Source organism: Podarcis erhardii, assembly GCF_964252035.2.
Source record: "Podarcis erhardii genome assembly, chromosome: 8".
Classification (NCBI taxonomy): Eukaryota; Metazoa; Chordata; class Lepidosauria; order Squamata; family Lacertidae; genus Podarcis; species Podarcis erhardii.
The window spans coordinates 21,287,226-21,307,124 of record NC_138499.1 but is presented as its reverse complement, the minus strand read 5'-3'; the positions used below and the strand labels follow the sequence as shown (position 1 = coordinate 21,307,124).

At 41.1% G+C, this 19,899-nt stretch overlaps 1 protein-coding gene across 2 annotated transcripts in view; it reads right to left on the bottom strand.

The window, feature by feature from the left end:
• LOC309348605 (nardilysin-like) overlaps positions 1–19,899 on the bottom strand; it is a 44,935-nt gene that overhangs the window by 13,410 nt on the left and 11,626 nt on the right. For both annotated transcript variants that reach the window (XR_014159488.1, XM_081874070.1), the window contains exons 8-24: positions 15,917–15,974; positions 15,127–15,200; positions 14,041–14,110; positions 13,077–13,154; positions 11,340–11,460; positions 10,357–10,415; positions 8,714–8,768; positions 8,432–8,536; positions 8,087–8,210; positions 7,227–7,313; positions 6,347–6,466; positions 5,085–5,136; positions 3,986–4,136; positions 2,946–3,073; positions 2,184–2,346; positions 1,959–1,990; positions 652–790 (exon numbers count right to left, since the gene is read on the bottom strand). Coding sequence is in view for 1 of the 2 variants with exons in the window: in XM_081874070.1 (XP_081730196.1) it covers positions 652–790; positions 1,959–1,990; positions 2,184–2,346; positions 2,946–3,073; positions 3,986–4,136; positions 5,085–5,136; positions 6,347–6,466; positions 7,227–7,313; positions 8,087–8,210; positions 8,432–8,536; positions 8,714–8,768; positions 10,357–10,415; positions 11,340–11,460; positions 13,077–13,154; positions 14,041–14,110; positions 15,127–15,200; positions 15,917–15,974 (1,616 nt within the window). In the remaining variant the exon portion in view is untranslated. The remainder of the gene's footprint in view (positions 1–651; positions 791–1,958; positions 1,991–2,183; positions 2,347–2,945; positions 3,074–3,985; positions 4,137–5,084; positions 5,137–6,346; positions 6,467–7,226; positions 7,314–8,086; positions 8,211–8,431; positions 8,537–8,713; positions 8,769–10,356; positions 10,416–11,339; positions 11,461–13,076; positions 13,155–14,040; positions 14,111–15,126; positions 15,201–15,916; positions 15,975–19,899) is intronic.

Here is a 19,899-nt window from a genome sequence, read left to right as displayed (position 1 = left end):
CATTGGCTAAACCATCTCCTTTAATTTTCTTGCCTTTAGGCAAGAGAATGTGCGTTAAATAGCAATTGTTTAGGTCAGAGGGTGGGGGTTAATTCTTCAGGGCTAATCAGTGGGTGGGGATCAGGCCTGCATCCTGGTAGTGGCCACTCCCTCTCTCATCTTTTCTTACCCCATTCTCCTTGTATTCCCACATCCCTGAAATTAGCATGGTGGCCATATGCTGCTCCCCCCACCCCAAAGTCTAGCTAGGCACTGCTATGTTTTAGAATAGCAAATAGTAGGGCTGGACTTCAGAACTCCACAGCTCAGGCAGGGCCCCAAATGAGATATGCAAATGATGGGGGCAGCATTTAAACGTAATGGAAACATAATGCAAATGGGGAGAAAATGGAATCAATTATGAAAGTGAATATCAATCCTATTTGCTGGACTGGTTTCCATTCTGGACATAGGACAAATAAGCAAACACCAGCAATTTCTGATCCTTTTCCCAGTCAGGATTCCCCACCATCCCCAATGAATACAAAACCCAACATAAAGGCAGCAATCCTTTAACAGTTTCTGAGGGAGTAAGTCCCATGGAACTCAGTGGAGCTTACTTCTCAGCAGTAGCACTCAGGATGCACTGTAATAGGTCCGAGTCTACAATACCTGATAGTAGACCGTCACATCAGAGTTTGGATCGCCTGCGTGAAGGGATTTCACTTTACACAGAATGTGAGTGTTTGGCAGTTCTATCACCCGGAACTGAATAGGGCATGGGTGTATGAGAGGAACAAACTGTAATTTTCTGAAAAGAGAGAGGGGCAAAATGAAAGAGGAGTCACCGTTTCTCATCTTCATCATATGAACATATTTGTGAAGGAAGTAATCATCACAGATATGTTCATATTCACACTTGTACTTTCTACCTATACGATGCACACCAGTACTTAGCCTTAGGTGTACCCTGAAGTGGTAGACTGCTCCCATGAATAGCCAGTGTTTGCCTCCTGACCTTTATCTCCTCCTGACCTGGACACAGTTACTTGAACTTCAGCAAACTTGCACCAAATATAAATTACCAATACTCTGGCAACAGCTAGGCTTGACTACTACAAAGAGTTACATAGATGTTTGGAGACCAGCACCATTGAGACACAACCCTGATGGGATGGCAATAAGAGTGTCCCTGTTCAAGGTTTGTTTGTTTGTTTGTTTGTTTGTTTGTGGAGTGCAACTTATGTGTGTAGAAATGTCTGAGGCTACTTCTTAGTAAGAGGAATGCATGTGTATTGGCAGATGTGTGAGAGTGCAATAGGATGACCAATATTAAATGAGTAGCAAGTATTGTGTGATTTGAGGATGAATGACTCAAGCATGACTGTGAAACTTCTGCTCCCCCAGAAGGGTGTTCAAAACTGGCTGTTTTTTAAAAAATTAATCACAATTTCCTGTGCGATCCAAACCTGACAAACTGTGGTTAATATCACTGTGGTTTTTTGAAAAAAGCCCAATTTCATTTTGTACTTTAAGAAGTTGGTTTGTTTGAACAAATTATATTTAAGAGTAATCATTGCTTACATTTGAGATGTAACAATTAGATGTAGTTAATCTAAAACAGGAGAGGGACCCTCCAATTTTCTTCTCATGGCTGCACTGAAGAAGGAGAAGCCTGAGAGCCTGAAGTTCACTGCAGCTCATCTTTGTAATGCTAAAACGTGGTTTGTTGTTACATCCAAACCATGACAATGTATTTCATTCTTTAAAAAATTTAGGAGGAAAATCAAGGATGAATGTTAATAAACATTTTATAGCATTCAGCAATGCTCATCGAAATGCAGTTTTCATTTGATAATAAACTGGGTGTTCAAAACTGGCTGTTCAAAACAAAGAAACCTGACCAAATGCATCACTCTTCCCTCTCTCAGAACCCTATGTATATTTCTTAATAGTAAGAATCAAACCAGGATACTCACCCAGCAATATAATTCATAAAGTCCTTTGCTTCCTAGGACATAAGGGTAAAAGATCAAACATTATTGAAATGAATGGGGCTATTTTCCAAATACGTACACAATATAAACGGAACAAGGCATTTTTGCATTCATGGAAATCATATTTAGTATTCAACAACTATGTCTATTTTGTTTGCTTCCATTGCAGGCAGAACCCAAATTTCAGCTGTCCAATTCTATACTCACATTGCTCATAAAGTTTCCTTGGACAAGTCCCTCTACCCACAGTTTTGATTTGAAAGCTGTCACAAATGCTTGTAGATCTTCTACGGTAATGCCACTACTAATAGTTTGATATTTTTCTACTAAAGACCACCTGCCATGCTCCAGAATCGAGAGTCGAAGATCTCTGTAAGATGTATCAGTAAATGTACGTTAGTTTATTTTTTCACCATCTTGGGCTTTTAGTACCCCTAAAATGGCAACACTCAGAATAATTGGAAATGCAGCCTCAGCTAATTAAAATATATCAAAATAACAAATGCAAGAGGGATTGGTGACATAATTTTGCTGTGTTGCCTCCCCACACTCCCAAGACAGCAATGAGGAACCTGTGGCCCTTCATATATAGTTGGTCTCCCTAGTCCCATCAACCCCCAATTGCCATGGCTAAAGGACCTGTTTTCCTCACTCCCTTCTTTGTTAGATGGCCATAGGAACCTGTGTCTGGCAGGGCTGCATCTTTGGGGTGGCAGGGTAGCCAGAGCCTTCCTTTTTCTTACAACTCCTCATGAGATTCTGCACGAGGCTGAGGGGTCTTTTAAAAATGGTGATATGAGCAGTCATTTAATGTTTGGCAATCATTTTGATTCTTGCAAGTGGAAAATCAACACAAGGCTCATATCAATCTGATCTTAGACTTATTCTTGGCTATATGTGAAAGTTTCTTTAGCAAAGCCGATTTTCTACCACTGAGCCTTTCCATGTAGTCTCCCTGCAGACACTCACTTTGCCAGCGAATCTGTTTTGAGGAGATTGTTAAAATATGTCTTTTTTAGCTGTTCAATTATCATCTGGAAAGCTGAAGGCGAGACACTGAGGTTAGACAAGTGATCAATGATCAGTTGAAAGAGCAACTGCAAAGAAAAAAGGAAAATTTGACCAAATGAAGAGATACGTGGTACATGAACGTTTACTCAGAAGTAAGACATGCTAGTTCTGTGGGGATTGTCTTCAGGTAAGTGGGCACACAGTTGTAACCTAACAGACACCTCATGTTGTGTCATTGGCTATGCGCATCTCACCATTCTATAGTCAGACAAAACCCTCAACAGAAGGACCAGTCATGTCAGACAGAAACTCCCCAGATCATTCAGGAACCCATCAGATCTCATCCATCTCTGAGGGCAGAACCTCTTAATGGATCTCCCAGCCTTGAACAGTGGAGTGAATGAATCTTTATTGCTAAAAGCTGTACGCCATCCTGAAGAGTGGAGTAGCTACATTCAGCTCAAATGTCATGAGGGAATGGATGGCCAATGGCAATGGATGTACAGTGATGCCCCCTCCAATCAGTGGAGTATTACCAATCAGTTCTGTGGCAAAGACCAGGTCGAGAATGCATCCATGCATGTGTGTGGGACCACTGATATACTGAGAAAGGCCCCATGGCTGTCATGGAGGCCCTTAAGTCCTGAGCTGGCCCATTTGAGGCAGCCTTGACGTGAATACTGAAGTCCCCTAACACCACAATGAAAGGGTTCTCCAACACCACATCTAAGAGGACCCCCACCAGCTTAGTTAGGGAGACTGTAGCACAGCTGGATAGATGCTACACTAACAACATCCCTGTTCTGGCTCTCTGGACCAACATCACAAATAATTCTTCAACCTCAGACATAGAATAGATATGATACCATAAGGACTACAGGAAGGACTCCTTATTCTTTCACCTTATTTAAGCTGCCCAATTTGATGATGACATTACCATGTACATGTTCACTGGGGCCGACACAGACTAAATTGACTAAAATATATGGACTACTCACAGGTAGTTTATGGTTAAAGCCTTTCACTCGAATGACCAGACCATGTTCTTTGGCTATGATTTTATATTCCATCTGAGCAACATCTGCTTGATATGCTGGTTCAGCAAGGTTGTGGGAAAGTGTGCTTACAAAAGTATCAAAAAGCACCATACTGGATGGAGAAGAATAAGTGGAAATGTTTAAAACTGTGGACTCAAAGGAGCTGAAGTAATTCAGATGCTACACATGAAAGTGGGTGTTAGTACAGTCTTATCACACTTAGAAAGGATAAAGTTTCAAACAATGAAAAATCCTCTTTACATGTTCTTGAACCAACTGTAATATCAAGATAGCAATCATATAAAGGCAGATGTAATTAATTTTTGTGGATTTTCATAAAAGGCATCATTTGACGGTTGCTCTTTTTTAATTATTAAAAGATATGTAAAGACTATACAATATAATCATGCATTAACCGTCCTGAGACTTCCGGATATAGGGCAGTATATAAATTCAATTAATAATAATAATAATAATAATAATAGTAGTAATATAAACACACACACACATATAAAACTCAAAAAATCTCACTCTATCAATCATAGTACGTTAGAATATAGCACTATTATAAAAAGCACGTAGTATTGTATTGTATTACTATATTTCATCTAGATATATTTTCCAGTATTCAGAGTTTCTTACTGTACATTACTCATCACAATAGGGAGAAAGTGTCAAATGAGGCTTGTTCTATTTTCCTTTATTTTTGGTCTTTGACTTTTTCAGGCTAAGGACATTGCTGTGAAATGAGAGTTAACTGTAAGAGGTGGAAATGAGAGCCTAATGGGAGTTCCCTAGATGATGCCTTCTCATAGTAGGAACTACAAACTGTTATGAAGCAAAAGGGTCAAATCCAGCCATGTTCAGAAGCCACAGATACTTTCCACTACATCCTGTGTCTAGAAAAGCAGACAAATAAACGTTGAACACCGTAATATCGACTTGCCACTTTATACAATCCAGGCAACAGCAAATTAGGAAAAATGGAAAGTAATCTGAATAGAAATGTCCTCCTATCTCCCAGTTAAATTAATGCAATATATTATATATCACTACTTACTTTAATGCAGACTGTTGTATCACTGGAGTCACCAGATAAAAACAGATAAATGCTGGGCAGGAGGGAGAAGGGGAACAGAGAAAAACAGAAGAATCAAAATTTCATGAACGAGGAGATTTAGTCAGGAGGAGGGGGCGGAATACACAGTCCTCAGACTTTTTGCCTCTGCCCCTCTGGGCTGTTGTACTTTAAAAAAATGCAATTCCTGCACATTTTGGTGCTCCAGTGAGCAGGCTGATGACACCCTCTTTGTTTTTCAGTGGCCGTCTTTGGGCACAATTTCTATCAGCACCAAGTTTTGGTAATAAGTGGTGATTAGCACTATTCTAAATGTACATCCACTGGACAGTCTCCAGCTGGTCAGTGTGCATGACAACACATTTGGGTAATGGGGTAGGGAGAAAGGCGACACAGGAGGCGGCCATGCACCTAAACTCCTTTGCCCTGGCAATGTAGACCTTCAGGTCCAGCCAGACATCAAGGGAGTGCAGAGCTTTCTCTAGAGAGTGAGAGGGATTTGGACAAAAGGTAGGAAATACCAATTCCGGTTGCATGTGAAAGCAGGACGCTACCTTAGGAATGAAGGAGGGGCCAGTTCTGAGGGCTACTCTATCACTATGAAAGGTGCAGAGATGTTTGGCTACTGAAAGGGTCCAAAGTTCAGAAACTCTGTGAGTGGAAGCGATAACTACAAATAGGAGATTCTCCTCGCAATTTCTTTATCCCTTCCCTCTCCCCACCACGCAAAGCTGCAATTGGAGCTTACCTAGCTTTGAGGAAGTGGTGTGAGGGCTCTTGAGTCCTCCTGTTTCCTTCCCAAAGCTGGGCAAGCAGACCTCCATCTTGCAGGTGGGGGGCAGTTCCTGGATTTATGCATTTTTGTGTTTACAAGTGGATCCCCAGAACTGAACCCTCATGTGCCATGTTAGCTGTATGCTGGACCTGGTTCAACTAGCAAGTGTATCCTCAAGTCAACCTCACATCAACTGTGCAGGAGGACAGACACCAAATTCAGCTTCACTTTTTGTTAGCTTCTTGTGAAGCACTCCTTTTAAACCCCTTTCTTGTCAGTTTCCCCAAAGGGTACATTGGTAACAATCTTTGAATGATAAGAACTCTCCAGAGTGCTGATTGCATTTAACAGTAAACAAATTCAAAGTTTTCTAGCGATATTTAGCTAGTCCTCTCCTAAACTTGTAAATGTGTGTGCACCACATGCCTCGGTTGTACCCATTTTATAAATGCAATATACTGAGTTTTACCTTTCGGGACACTAAATTTATTGTCTTTCTTGTACCACAGACAACCTTGTTTGGTATCCAATATTTTGTGTGGATATTCTGTTTTGTGCTCGGTTGATTTCTTCACAGTGAAATCTGTAGCTAGCATGGGAGATACAATAACAGATTGCTAAATGTGAACACCATTCATCCATAACACTTGGATATAAAGGTAGTTTCTTATGTTACTGCTGCATATGTGCTTGTTACACCTGCCTTTGAAGATGTTCAGAGACATAAAGCACTGATCCACACTTGTAACAATAAGTATCTGGCTTTTGTGCTTTTGTTCATGATCATTGGAAGTTAAACAAAGACATGAGGGAGGCAGTGAGAACCACCGTGTCAGTTCCACCTCCTGTCACTGTTCTCATTATTCTCCAACCTGTGGAGGACAATCTTCAAGCAAGGAGACTTCTGAATGACTCTGATGGAGCATCCTTGCAGCGCCAACATCACCACCATCCTGCAGCAATGCTGGAGGGCAGCTCTGCATTGCCACAACAACTGCTCCTCCAAGCATGCACTCAATGACCCTTAGCCAAAGGTCTGAATTTGAAATGTATTGTGTTTGAACAGACCTTTGGTGATATGAGTTCTTTCAGCTGTGACTGGTCCATGGAAGTCCATACAAGTCCATTACTGAGGCTACAACTAATGACTGGATGAACATGGCTGAAAACACAGGAGTAGGTGACAGTGTACTGACACGTCAACCAAAATGTACTCAGGGTAAGGTCTGGAAAGAGTCCTCTGCGTACAACAGTATTAATGGAAAGCTTGTTCTCAACCCAGGCAATTGCAAGACTGTCTTCAGGCAGGATGTGCAGTTGGAACAGGATCCTCTTCTTGTACTGCTTACCTATAAATTGATTTTCTTCCGGTAGGTGTAAATCTGGATGCAGCATGAAATCAGTGTCCCACAATGTGCTCCAGTATGCATCGATTTCTGTGGATATGACATAAAATGGCATTATTCTGCTATCACAAAATGTAAGTTGGAGGGACATCCAAGCCAAGTGTTAACCAGGTTCAACAGCCAGGACGCTGCACTGAATCAACACTGGGCCTAAATTCAGACTGGCGTAATTCTGCAAGCCGACACAAGCTTTAGGCACCTAAAAGAACATGAGAAGAAACCTATCGAATCAGATCAAAGGCTTGTCTTGTCCAACATTCTGTTGTTACAGTGGCCAACCAGATTATTATGGGAAGCTCACAAGCAGGACATGAGTAGAATAGTACTCATGACACCCCAGGAACTGGTATTCTGAGGCATCTGATCTCTGGTGCTGAAGGTAATAATAAAGGTAAAGGTAAGGGGACCCCTGACCATGAGGTCCAGTCATGACCGACTCTGGGGTTGCGGCGCTCATCTCGCTTCATTGGCCGAGGGAGCTTCTGGGTCATGTGGCCAGCATGACTAAGCTGCTTCTGGCGAACCAGAGCAGCGCTACCACCTAATACAACTACTTATACTGAGCCAGAGCATTGCTCATCTAGTTCAGTATTGTCCATGCTGACTGAAAGCTGCTCTCCAGGGTTTCAGACAGGAGATGTTCACAGTTCAACCTGGAACAGCAGGGAGTGAACCAGAAAGCTTCTGCATACAAAAAGCAGATGCTCTTTTGCTGAGCTACATCATGTTCTTGTTGTGAAAATCCTTAGCTCGAAAAGCTTCAGAGGCATGTTTTAAATCACAGAAACTTTACATTGTTTTACCTGTTGCGCTGTATTGTGTCCCAAACCATTTCTCCTTCAAGGGACATTTCCCCCCATGGTAAGGAGAAAATAAAACGAAGTTTGCCTTTTGAGGGATGAGATGGTTAAGGGCATCAGCAATGACCTATAAACATAATAGAACGTATCAGTTTGTTTTCAACTAGTCATTCCTAACTTCTGGGCAGGGAAGTACACAATTCAAACGTTTGATAACAAGTATTTCTCCACTGGGAAAAAGGTCTGGAAATGTTCTAGTTACCAACACATTTTTTAATCCTATGAGGGAATTTCAAAGTGGCTTCTACATAACAGCTTTCCTCCTAAAGACAGATGGAGATTACTTACTTCAGCATTATATTCAATCAGTAGCTGGTCTCCTATCAGAAAGTCCTCCTTTTGAAATATGTGCATATATTCAGAAATATTTTCTACATACTCAAGTGGATCAACCTGGGAAATGAGCAAAATATGATTTGGAAATCATCACAATGTTAGGATTTCTCTTAGAGAGCAGTCCCTGAAACAGGAGAGGTTTGGGATGTGTGAACACCAGTATGCAAAACTAGTCACATATTGAAAATATTAGTATAGACACAAGAAAATACTGGAAAATTGAATAGATAATACCTGCTCCTGAAAGCAAAATTCATTGCCTTCAATCTTCTGAATGTCTTTCCATATTCTGTGAGGGAACAAGTTGAGTCCATATTAATCCTTAACTCTCAAGAAAATAGTCAAACTGAATTTCTAGGTAAGATATCATGCAGAAGGTGTTTTGTCTGCATTAACTATTCATACTGTTGAAATGGGACTACCGGACCACATTGGTTAAAAACTGCTGCAATTATCTGTTTGCAAAGACTGGATGCATATTGGAGGATGAAATTGTGTCCCCCCTGATCTATATATGTTCAAGTCTACTATCTGAACAGATTCTACATGCATGCAATTTCCATACATACAAACGTTTAAGCTTTTTTCAGTTGTATATACAAAGGACCTATTCATACTCAATCAATCAATCAATCAATCAATCAAACCTTTATTGCATTAGCATACAGCCATAGCAGGATAAAACAAAAATGCTATAGACAAGCAACCAAACAAAATTCAAAGCGATATTACTGGGGTTATGACATTTAAATTACCCTAAGACAATAATGTAAAGATTTAGTTGCCGGGGCCGGGAATCTAGAATGCGGATGTTTATAAAGCATATAATGGCCCCCAAATAGGCTCGGCACATTAGGTTAAAAAGGTAATGAAAGAATTAAAACAGGTCCAGGTCTAGGACACACTACCCAGTCAGAGTAGCATCATACTACTGGAGTTTACTATAAACTGCGGGCTGCACAGCTTGCATGGCACACCCAAAGACTGGTCCGGGGGATTCTATACTTTTCTAGGATCGAGAGGGGCAAGCGTTATAGACTACATCTGGTCCTCCTTGGCACTTAATGATAAGGCATATTGTTTCAATGTGTTTAATAGAACCGAAAGTGACCACCTTCCAATCGCCATCTCCTTCCTCCACACACAGCTGGGGCTTCCCAGCTCACTCCACCTCCAGGACCCACTGATCTTAGCCCCCGGACGTAAGAAGTGGGATACCTATCTGGAGCAAGACATAAAAGTCCTCCTAAATTCCCCTGAGATCCTAGCCTTGAAAGCTCAGCTGTTAACAATGAATGTGAATCATTTCTCAACTTTCCAGCAAATTCTAGCCTACTTGCTTCCTTCACTCACGAAACCTCCCTGTGCGATTTTAACCTGGAAGAATCAAACTTGGTTCGACCAAGAATGCAAACAGTGCAGAAGTTGGCTAAGATTTCTTCAGTCTGATTTGAAATCAGACAGCACCCAGAGCAAAATCAGGGAGGTAGCCCAATTCCGTTCATATTACAAGAAACGTATTCATACTGATTGTAGCAGCAGTGAACCCCTGATAAAATCTAAGAAAAATTGCATTCACCTATATATTGGTCTAGGAGGTTATGCAAATATTTATTTTCAAATGTATAATATTTTGCATATGAAGCAACAGGCCCAGAGTGGATTGACCCAGAGTGATTTTGTGTGGTTGTATTGTTATTAATAATGGTTTTCTGAGTTGTCTTCAGCGTATTATATATTGGATAATAAGTATTTGTTGCTCATCAGAAACAGAGTAACTATTGTCCCCTTATTTCATAAGCCTAGTAAGTTTTGCTGATTAGTATAATGTGTCTAGTAGCTTTCTTTGGTTCTAGCACTTCTTTTTAAAAAATCACCTTTCTACAGGTCCATGCTTTCTCAACATCTTCAAGTACTGGAATATAATATGAATAACCTGAAGACAGAAAAAGAAAATGGTTCATCATCTGGTTACCCTTACCTACAAGAAAATGTTTCACAGAATTTAGCAGAAGGTCCACGTTTTCCAGTACATTTAAATGTAAGGCAGCACTGTAACGAAAGACCTAATCTATGATACTTTACTATCCTACTTTGGGCATTCCTTGCATGAAGGGGGCATCAAATGACGACTGGGCAGCAGGAATGTGCCCCTGGCCCTGTCTTTGAACATCAATGCCATAACAAGGTCATCTGCAGTGAAGAAGGGCTGGGCCACACTTTCGCATGTCTTGTGCCTAGAAAGCATGAGTCCAAGCAGTTTCCCACTTACCTCATGCTTTTTAGGCACAGGTCCAAGCGATTTTGCCTTTGCCCTGCTGCTTTCCCCAGGAAAACCTACTCTTTAGCGATAAATCAGAACAAACAGCAACCTGCAGAAAAGCTGATTCAGCGGCGCTAAACAACAGGTTTTCCTGGGAGAAAGCAGTGGGGCAAATGGAAGTGTGGATTAGCCTGGTGCAAACAGCTGTTCACATGAGAACATAGGAAGCAAACTTATATCAAGTCAGACCATTGGCCTAATCCAACTCAGTATTGTCTACACTTTCCAGGGCAGCAGTGGCAATGGCTCAAAATCTATTATATGCTCAATATATATTTAATATCTACAAATTATATTTTCATAATTATTGTTTTTACTATACTCTGTAACCCCCCCCTTAATAATCATATTCAAGTTAGTCATATTAATTTAGGTTCCATTCATTTCTATGGAACTACTCTGGGGAAAAGTTAGCTGGCTACAGGCCTCTGTCCTTTGTACTGATAGTACTGTCTGTTTGTACTGATGCCTGTCTGTTTCAGGGCTGCATCATGTTTTGTAAATAATAAAAGTAAATAAATAACAAGGGAAATTTACCTCATAAAAATGTTCAAAACCTTCATCAGTCAAAGTCACAGAGATGCTGAAGATGGAGTAAGTAGAGTTTTGTTCAAATCCTGTCTCACCATTTCCTCCAAATAATGCAAGAGCCCAAAATCTATTGCAAAATTTAAACCATGATTATGCAGATGAACCACATTGCATTTTAAAGCATCTTACCTTTGAGTTCATTACTGTTACAATGAACTGGGAAGAGAGGTGGAATTAAGGATGCTTTGCTTTTAGAAATGTGTGCCACTTCAAAAATAACATAAAAGGGTAAGTGATCTTCCATGACCTTGAATATCCTCAAAAAAGGTACTTATAGGTGCAAAATGCAAATTTATTTGCAATTCTCTCCCTCTCTCCCTCTCTCTCTCTCTCTCTCTCTCACACACACACACACACACACAGCAGCCCGTCCTACTAGAAAACTTTGTCATTTGATAAACATGATTTGCAATGCATTGATCTAGAATGACTTTGTGATTTTTAACAAAGACATAATCATTTGTAGAATCAGGAAATCAACCCAAGCAGTAAGGTGGGTAACTTGAGATGATTACTATTTTATTTAAAAGCATTTCTAAACTGTTTGATAAGTAAAAAAACAACAACCCCTAAGCTATTATTGTACATTATTGTTCGTAATCACATTCTACCTATCTCAAGGTGGTGTACAATAAAAAATAGCAACAGCAAAAACAAAAGCAAATAGGCAAAAGCACAAAAAGCATTTATGTTTTAAAAAGCAACAGCAAAATAAATAGACATCCATGGCAGAGATTCATTAATCAACCAAGAGAGGCTTGTCAGAACCAAACTATCTTCAGTTGCTTCCGGAAAATGCAGAAAGTCTGTGCCTGTGGTATCTTGACATGAATGCTATTCCACAGAAGAGGGGCAGCTACACTGCAAGCCATGGGGCAACCACACTGAAATCTCTGCCCTGTTCAGCAGAAGCTCTCTTGCAGACTGCAGTGACCTACTGGGTATATAAGGGCTAAAACAGTGTCTCAAGTAACCTGGTTCTGGGCCTTTTATGTTAGTACCAAAACCTCAAACTTGCCCCTGCAGCAAACTGGCAGCTAGTCAAATCCCACAAGCAAGATATCATAGAAGTGTAGAGTTGGAAGGGACCCGAGGTCCATACAGTCCAACCCCCCTGCAATGCAGGAAATATATGCTGGCGGTAGTTTGCCCCCACAAGCAACCTAGTAATTGTGTTCTGTACCAGCTTCAGACTCCAGATCTACCTCAAGGGTAGCCCCACTCAGAGAACATTGCAATACTCCAACCATGAGATTACCAAATCCTTGGACAACTGTGGTCAAGCTACCCTGATCAAGGAACAGCTGTAGCTGTCTTGCTGACCAAAGCTGGAAAAAAGACCCTCTTTGTCATCAAACTGAGCTGTGGTTTCAGTGACAGAGCTGGATGCAACATCCATTATGAATCCAATATAAAAACCAATATCTATTCAAATTCAATACCCATTAAAACAAAAATACAACCTAAAAACTGATGAAAGTTTAAAAGCAAATAAAGCAGAGAAGAGGTGATTTATGCATACTCAAAACAGCTCAAAGTGTCTCAGAACCTGTAAGTCACCTTACTGCCTCTCAATATTCAAAAGGGATACCGGTAATTTGACATGTTTAGCTGTTTCATCACGCAACATAAGATTACCCCATTTCAGTGCAAACTTGACAAAGCAAAATCTTCAAGACATACTTTTTCCTCAGAAGCGAGAGCACACTGCCATTGCCTTCATGTCCCACCAGCCAGGAGAGGTAATGAAGAGGCTTAGTCCTACAAAGATTGGGGGAAACATTAAATAAGTTAAATAAGTTTGACATTTGCCCCTAAACTCCTAACTCCAACACTTGTCTCCTCTTCTTTAATCATCTGTCTTTAACTTAACCAATCCATTCTTCAACTTTTAATAATGTTGTACTGAACCTCGGCGTTGCACTGCGACACTACTACCCAAGAGTTATTTGATCCTTTCCCCTTTTTCTTTTGCACAGCAGATCATGGAACTAGGGACTTGGTGGGTTTGAACTCCATGGTTTTGCCAAAATGGACTTGTCAGCTATGCACTGAGGAACACTTTGGGCAATTCTGGCAAACTGGATTGCATGGTTATATGCTGAATAGCTTCATAGACAATAAAGGGAAGGACCATAGCTCAATGGTAGAGCATCTGCTTTGCATGCAGAAAGTCTTAGGTTCAATCCTTGGCATTTCCACTTAGGGTGGGGAGAGATTCCTGTCTGAAATCCTGAAGAGCTACTGCCTGCCAGTGAGATGATACAGAACCAGGTGGCCCGGTGGAGTACAGGGACAGGTTTAAGGTGCTGGTTTTGACCTTTAAAGCTCTATGCGGCCTAGGACCAACGTACCTACGGGACTGCCTCTCCTGGTATGCCCCGCGGAGGACCTTAAGGTCCACAAATGACAACATTTTGGAGGTCCCAAGTCACAAGGTGGTTAGGTTGGTCTCAACCAGGGCCAGGGTCTTTTCAGTACTGCCCACAACTTGGTGGAATGCTCTGTCACAAGAGACTGGGCCCTGCGGGACTTGACATCTTTCTGCAGGGCCTGCAAGACAGAGCTGTTCTGCCTGGCCTTTGGTTTGGACTCAGTCTGACTACTGCGTTGTATAAATGGAAGTAGGTTTAAAATGATCTCTTACCGATAATTCTTTTCTTGTGGGGGAAGACTCCAAGAGATGCTCAGAGAATGTATTTCTTTCACTGGAACAACTGAGGCAGGAGAAATGAGTCAATTTCAAACATTCACATGGGTGGTTATTCTTGCAGCAGACATTGAGAAAACGGGCAAGGGAAACGAAAGAGGTGGTGAGAGGAATAAACATGCACACATATTACTTCCAAAGGTTATAAGGCCATGTAAAAAAACACCAAAAGTTGGCATCCGTTTGTCTCAGGAGGCAATGGAAGAGTGCACCTTCAGGGGCATAGTCAAACAACTGGAGAAGAAGAAGAAGAGTTTGGATTTGATATCCCACTTTATCACTACCCAAAGGAGTCTCAAAGCGGCTCACATTCTCCTTTCCCTTCTTCCCCCACAACAAACACTCTGTGAGGTGAGTGAGGCTGAGAGACTTAAAAGAAGTGTGACTAGCCCAAGGTCACCCAGCAGCTGCATGTGGAGGAGCAGTGAATCGAACCCAGTTCACCAGATTACGAGTCTATCGCTCTTAACCACTAGACCACACTGGCACTGGAGAGTTACAGAGCCTGCTGTGGCTGAAGAAACCAAAACAGGAGAGACATATTAGAGACAGCTGAAGCTAAGATAGTAGCTTGCCTTAAGGTCACACTGTGACCTTGTGGCTGAGGTGGACTTTGAGTGGAGAACTTCTTCTTCCAATATGTCTTGTCAGTAGAGATATTAACCCCACATTGCATCTATATTTGAACTATTTAAAACCATATGTAATTGTTTTAAATGTTTGTATTGTTTTTTTTATAAAAAATATAGAGACCTGTTTTAAATTATTTTTACACTTTTCTTGTTTTTTTAGCTGTAGTTGTAACCCATCCTGGGACAGTAAAGGTTTTTTTTAAAAAGCAATGTAGCTCTGATGCAATTTTCCATTGACAATGGATTGCTGCTCTACATTGCCTTCTGGTGTCACATTTTTACAACACATTTTAAATGTTTTAACTGAACAGTGTAGATGGGTCCTCAGTTTGGTAAGTAATATCCCTTGAGATTTCCCAACGATAAATTTTTTTGGGTTGAGACTAATTACCTTTGTAAAGCTTGTGAAATGCAGGTGTGTCAAATGGCTGTGGCAGATGACCAAAAGTTGGTTTGGGTAATCCACTTAAAAACAATAAAGAAACAATAAATAAATAAATAAATTGCAATTCCCACTGATTCCTGCTCTCAGTTCTCTCCTCCAAATATTTATATATTTAGGTGGCAACCCAACAGACACTTACAAGGGACTAAATCCTATTGAATTCAATGTTATTTGCTTCTGAGTAGATATGCACAGGTTTGCATTGAACTAAGACTGCATAGTTAATTACACATTATTTTCATGGGATGCTGTGACTACATCTGAGCCTTTGCTTTAGTGGGTTCTCAGAACGGAATTTATTTCCTTGACACTGATTACAAGTTTGGTGGAAGACCCAGCATTTCCAATCTAATGTTTGTCCTTGCTCTATTGTATCTCTAATTAAAAGGAAGTCAAGGATCAGTACCTTTTACTAGTACTTCCATCTATTTCTCAAATATCTAGTTCTCTTCCCCTTAATATAATTCTTTGATTCTCTTCCCTGGCTTGGCAGAATTCAACAAAAACAGATCTGGTAAAGTAAAGGTCTATGATAAAGAGGATAAAACTGGTAAAAAACAACAACGCTACACATAAACTTCACCTTACAATTATATCTTAGGAATGCATAGTAATATTTGACCGTATTCTTTCTCTTTTATATTTCTAATTGATATGTCATTGATATGTCACAAAGTATCAGATTTTGCAAGCCATCAACAGTTTTAGGATAAAGAACAACAACAAAATTTCTTACTTATTTGGGATCTGTGAGAAAATTTCCGTCACCCATTTCTCCAAAGTGTCCAGAGTTTCTAATAAAGAAATATTGAGATATTGAGATAGAGATAGAGAGAGAGAGAGAAGAAGAAGAAGAAGGAGGAGGAGGAGGAGGAGGAGGGGAGGAGAAAGAAAGCAATATGTTCTCACAAGGACAAAGTTAAGGTGATAACATTGAAGCAGCATTCTTAAATATTATGAACACACGGGGCTGTAGAAAGAAGTCATTGCACTGATGGAACAAATTCCACTCATCAATGGTACTTCTCATTCCTCTTCCTCCTGTGCGTCACCCACACCATCTCAAATCTGCAATGGGGTTTTCCCCAAGCCTAAAGAGCACATTTCAGGTGAGGGGTGATAGGGAAGGCAATGGATGGGGATTTCCATTGTACAAATGAAAGACCTTCCACATGTGCAATTAATTTGTTTGCTACAACCCACAATGCATAGATGTTTGCATCAACTAAATGGCAAAGTTGCCGGAGCTCCCAAATTTTTCCACACTTTGTTTTGATGTTCATCCTCAATGAACTACCTAGTCACATTATACCTAATAAACCTTCACCCTATGATTTGCCTTTTGTATCAGACCAGCAACATTCTCAGTTATTCTTATTCAGGCATTACTCACCAAATGAAAAACATTGATATAGCAGGGAACCCTTTCTGTGCGTGGAATCTCCCTGTGTGATTAAGAACCCTGAAAGATACCCACTGAAAACATCCACACTAAACTTGCAGTTCAGGAGACACTAAACATGAGAACACTTCAAGCAATTGAAGATTTGTCTGTTCCAGCAGACTTTCCCTGACTCTTATAATATTTTGAAAGTGTGATGCTATGCTTTTTACCTTTCTAGAACTTTATTGCATTACATAGTACTGTTGCGTTTTAGTTTTATTGTTTTATTTTGTGCAAATGCTTATAAAATGAAATACAGTGGTACATCGGGTTACAGACACTTCAGGTTACAGACTCCACTAACCCAGAAGTAGTACCTCAGATTAAGAACTTTGCTTCAGGATGAGAACAGAAATTGCGCAGAGGCAAGGGGAGGCCCCATTAGCTAAAGTGGTACCTCAGGTTAAGAACAGTTTCAGGTTAAGAACGGACCTCAAGAACGAATTAAATTCTTTTTTAAAAAAATAATATTTATTGAACATTTTCAAATATAACAGATAAAAGAAAAGAAATAAAACATCCATTTTATAACCTTATTTTCATTAGCATCTTTCCAGGACTTCCCCACCCCCTCTTGTATTCCAATTCCTTCAAATAGATTCAGCAAGTTCTTACCCCAAATTTTAAACTTATTATAATTAACCCAATGTTAAGAATGTTTTTCCATCAATCGACCCCGCTCCCTTCCATGAGTTCCCCTCTTTAATATGCAGAACAGATTAAAATAAAAGAAAATAGAAAAAGGAATAAAATATAATTTAACACCCTTTGGATTCCAAATTTCCCTCCCCCCTTTCCCGGTTGTGTTCCCCAATGTCCATCAATGCCTGTTGTCATCCTGGAGATCCCACATCTAGACCGAAATCCTTCACAAGTCCACTTTGCCGTCTTTTTAATAGTCTTTGCCGTCTTTTTGATCATCTTTAGTTTCGAGCATCCAATCTTGGAAAAACTCTATCTCAAAAAGGTCCATTTTTTCCATCCAGATCTCTGTATTTAAGAGTAAAAACTCCAATTTTGTTTCTTTAGACCTTTCAAATCTGGATGTCCCAAATGTTCCCACTTCCAGCTTTGTCCAATTCTTGTTGTTCATGTTGTTCTTATTATTCTGTCTCCTCACTTTCCTCTAGTCTCTTCTCCTGCTCTCCTGCAAAAATGTTCCAATTCCAAAAGCTTCTAAATCCCCTACAGAGGCTTTGTTATTCAGGAACAAAACTTTACGTCAAGTCCCTTCCATTCTTCAATAGATAAATCTATTGTCTCCTTTAGTGTAGAGACCTCTGTAGACAAAATAGTGTTCCATTTCTGCAGTTTCCCAGGAGATAAAAAGTCCAATTCAAATTCCATGCCAGCAATACTTGTAGTGTCCCACAGCCCCTCTAGAGGGATTATAGTAACTCAGTTTCCTTCCAGATCGCACCCAACAGTCAAAGTAACTTATTATTCCTTGTTTTAAACAATTTATATCTAATTTGTAACAAATGTAACCGGCAAAGTCCTCATAACAAAGTTCTCTTTTTATTCTTCAGCTTTGTCAGCTCCTTTGACAGCTGTCAAAGCCTCTGTTTCTCCTCTCCCGGCGCTCTCGCGGATCGCTCCCAGTTCCCGGGGGGGGGGGTTGCATTTTAGCTCACGTTCTACTTTTCTCCTCCAGCCCAGTCTTATAATTTTCCATCGTGAAATTAGTAACTTTATCAAACTAAGGTAGCACTCGATGTTAGTTGTTAAATCCTTTGCTTTAAATCCTCTACGACAGGGGGGAGACGGACTTCCTTTTTGCACCTCCCCCGCTCGCTCCGAATTTAATTCCCCCCCCTTTTTAAGTCCAGTTTCCAATTACTCACAGGTTGTTCTTTTTAATCCGAATTTTCAATGGAAGAAGTCAGCGCTCTCCGCCAAATGGCATGCGGCTTCGCTCGGTAGGGGAAGCGGAGGACTCATAGCACCACACCCCCCCGGCACCCGCTCCGCAGCCTTTAAAAAGGCTCCTTCAGCGCCCATGGTTTTTGAGGGTCCCTGCGACGCCGACACGGTAGAACCCAGCCCCTGCCGAGCAGGCTCCCTCCGGAGCTCGGAGGGAGTCCGCCATTCGGCGATGGCGCCAACCCGGAAGTCAAGAACGAATTAAATTCTTAACCCGAGGTACCACTGTATGTACATTCTATATGCATATCTATCTATGTACCATATCTTTAAGTCTTTGTAAGCTGCTTAAATATCGTTTTGGTGAATTACACCAAAGTGAATTACATCATAAACCCAGGAAGGCCTGGGGTGAACCATGTCTCAATCATATAAAATGGCTGCCACACTGAAAGAAGTAGAAGAATAGACTGGACAACAAAATAGTGTCGATGGGCGCCCCTCCATCAATGGGAAAAATTACATATTTCACCCACTGCCATGTTCATACACAGAGAAAAGCACTTTGCATCTCTATCTTCCCTTTCAGAACAGAAGAGAGGGTCAGTTTCCAATCCAGGCATCTCAAGAAATGTGGGCTTATTTAAGAGCAAGTATTTGTTGTAGGAGGGGCTGAGTCAGTCTGAATATGAACTGAGCAGGAAGAGCAAACAGTCTCCCATTCACTGAGATATTTTTCGTGGGTGCCAAAGGATGTACAGTGGTAAAGGTAAAGGTACCCCTGACCAACAGGTCCAGTCATGACCGACTCTGGGGTTGCACGCTCATCTCGCTCAAGATGCCGGGAGCCGGCGCTTGTCCGAAGACAGCTTCCGGGTCATGTGGCCAGTGTGACTAAGCCGCAGCTGGCGAGCCAGCACCAGCGCAGCACACGGAAACGCCGTTTACCTTCCCGCTGGAGTGCAGTCCCTATTTATCTACTTGCACTTTGGGGTGCTTTTGAACTGCTAGGTGGGCAGGAGCTGGGACTGAATGATGGGAACTCACCCCGTCGCGCGGGGATTCGAACCACCGACCTTTCGATCAGCAAGTCCTAGGTACTGTGGTTTAACCCACAACGCCACCCGCGGTACCTCAGGTTAATAATTTAATTTGTTCTGGAGGTCCGTCCTTAACCTGAAACTGTTCTTAACCTGAGGTACCACTTTAGCTAATGGGGCCTCCCACTGCCACTGTGCCGCTGCCATGCAATTTCTGTCCTCATCTTGAACCAAAGTTCTTAACCCGAGGTACTATTTCTGGGTTAGTGGGGTCTGTAACCTGAAGCGTCTGTAACCTGAAGCGTCTGTAACCCAAGGTACCACTGTACTGGCATAGGTGACCCCTGCAGTCATAAAGTTACTTATCTTGGG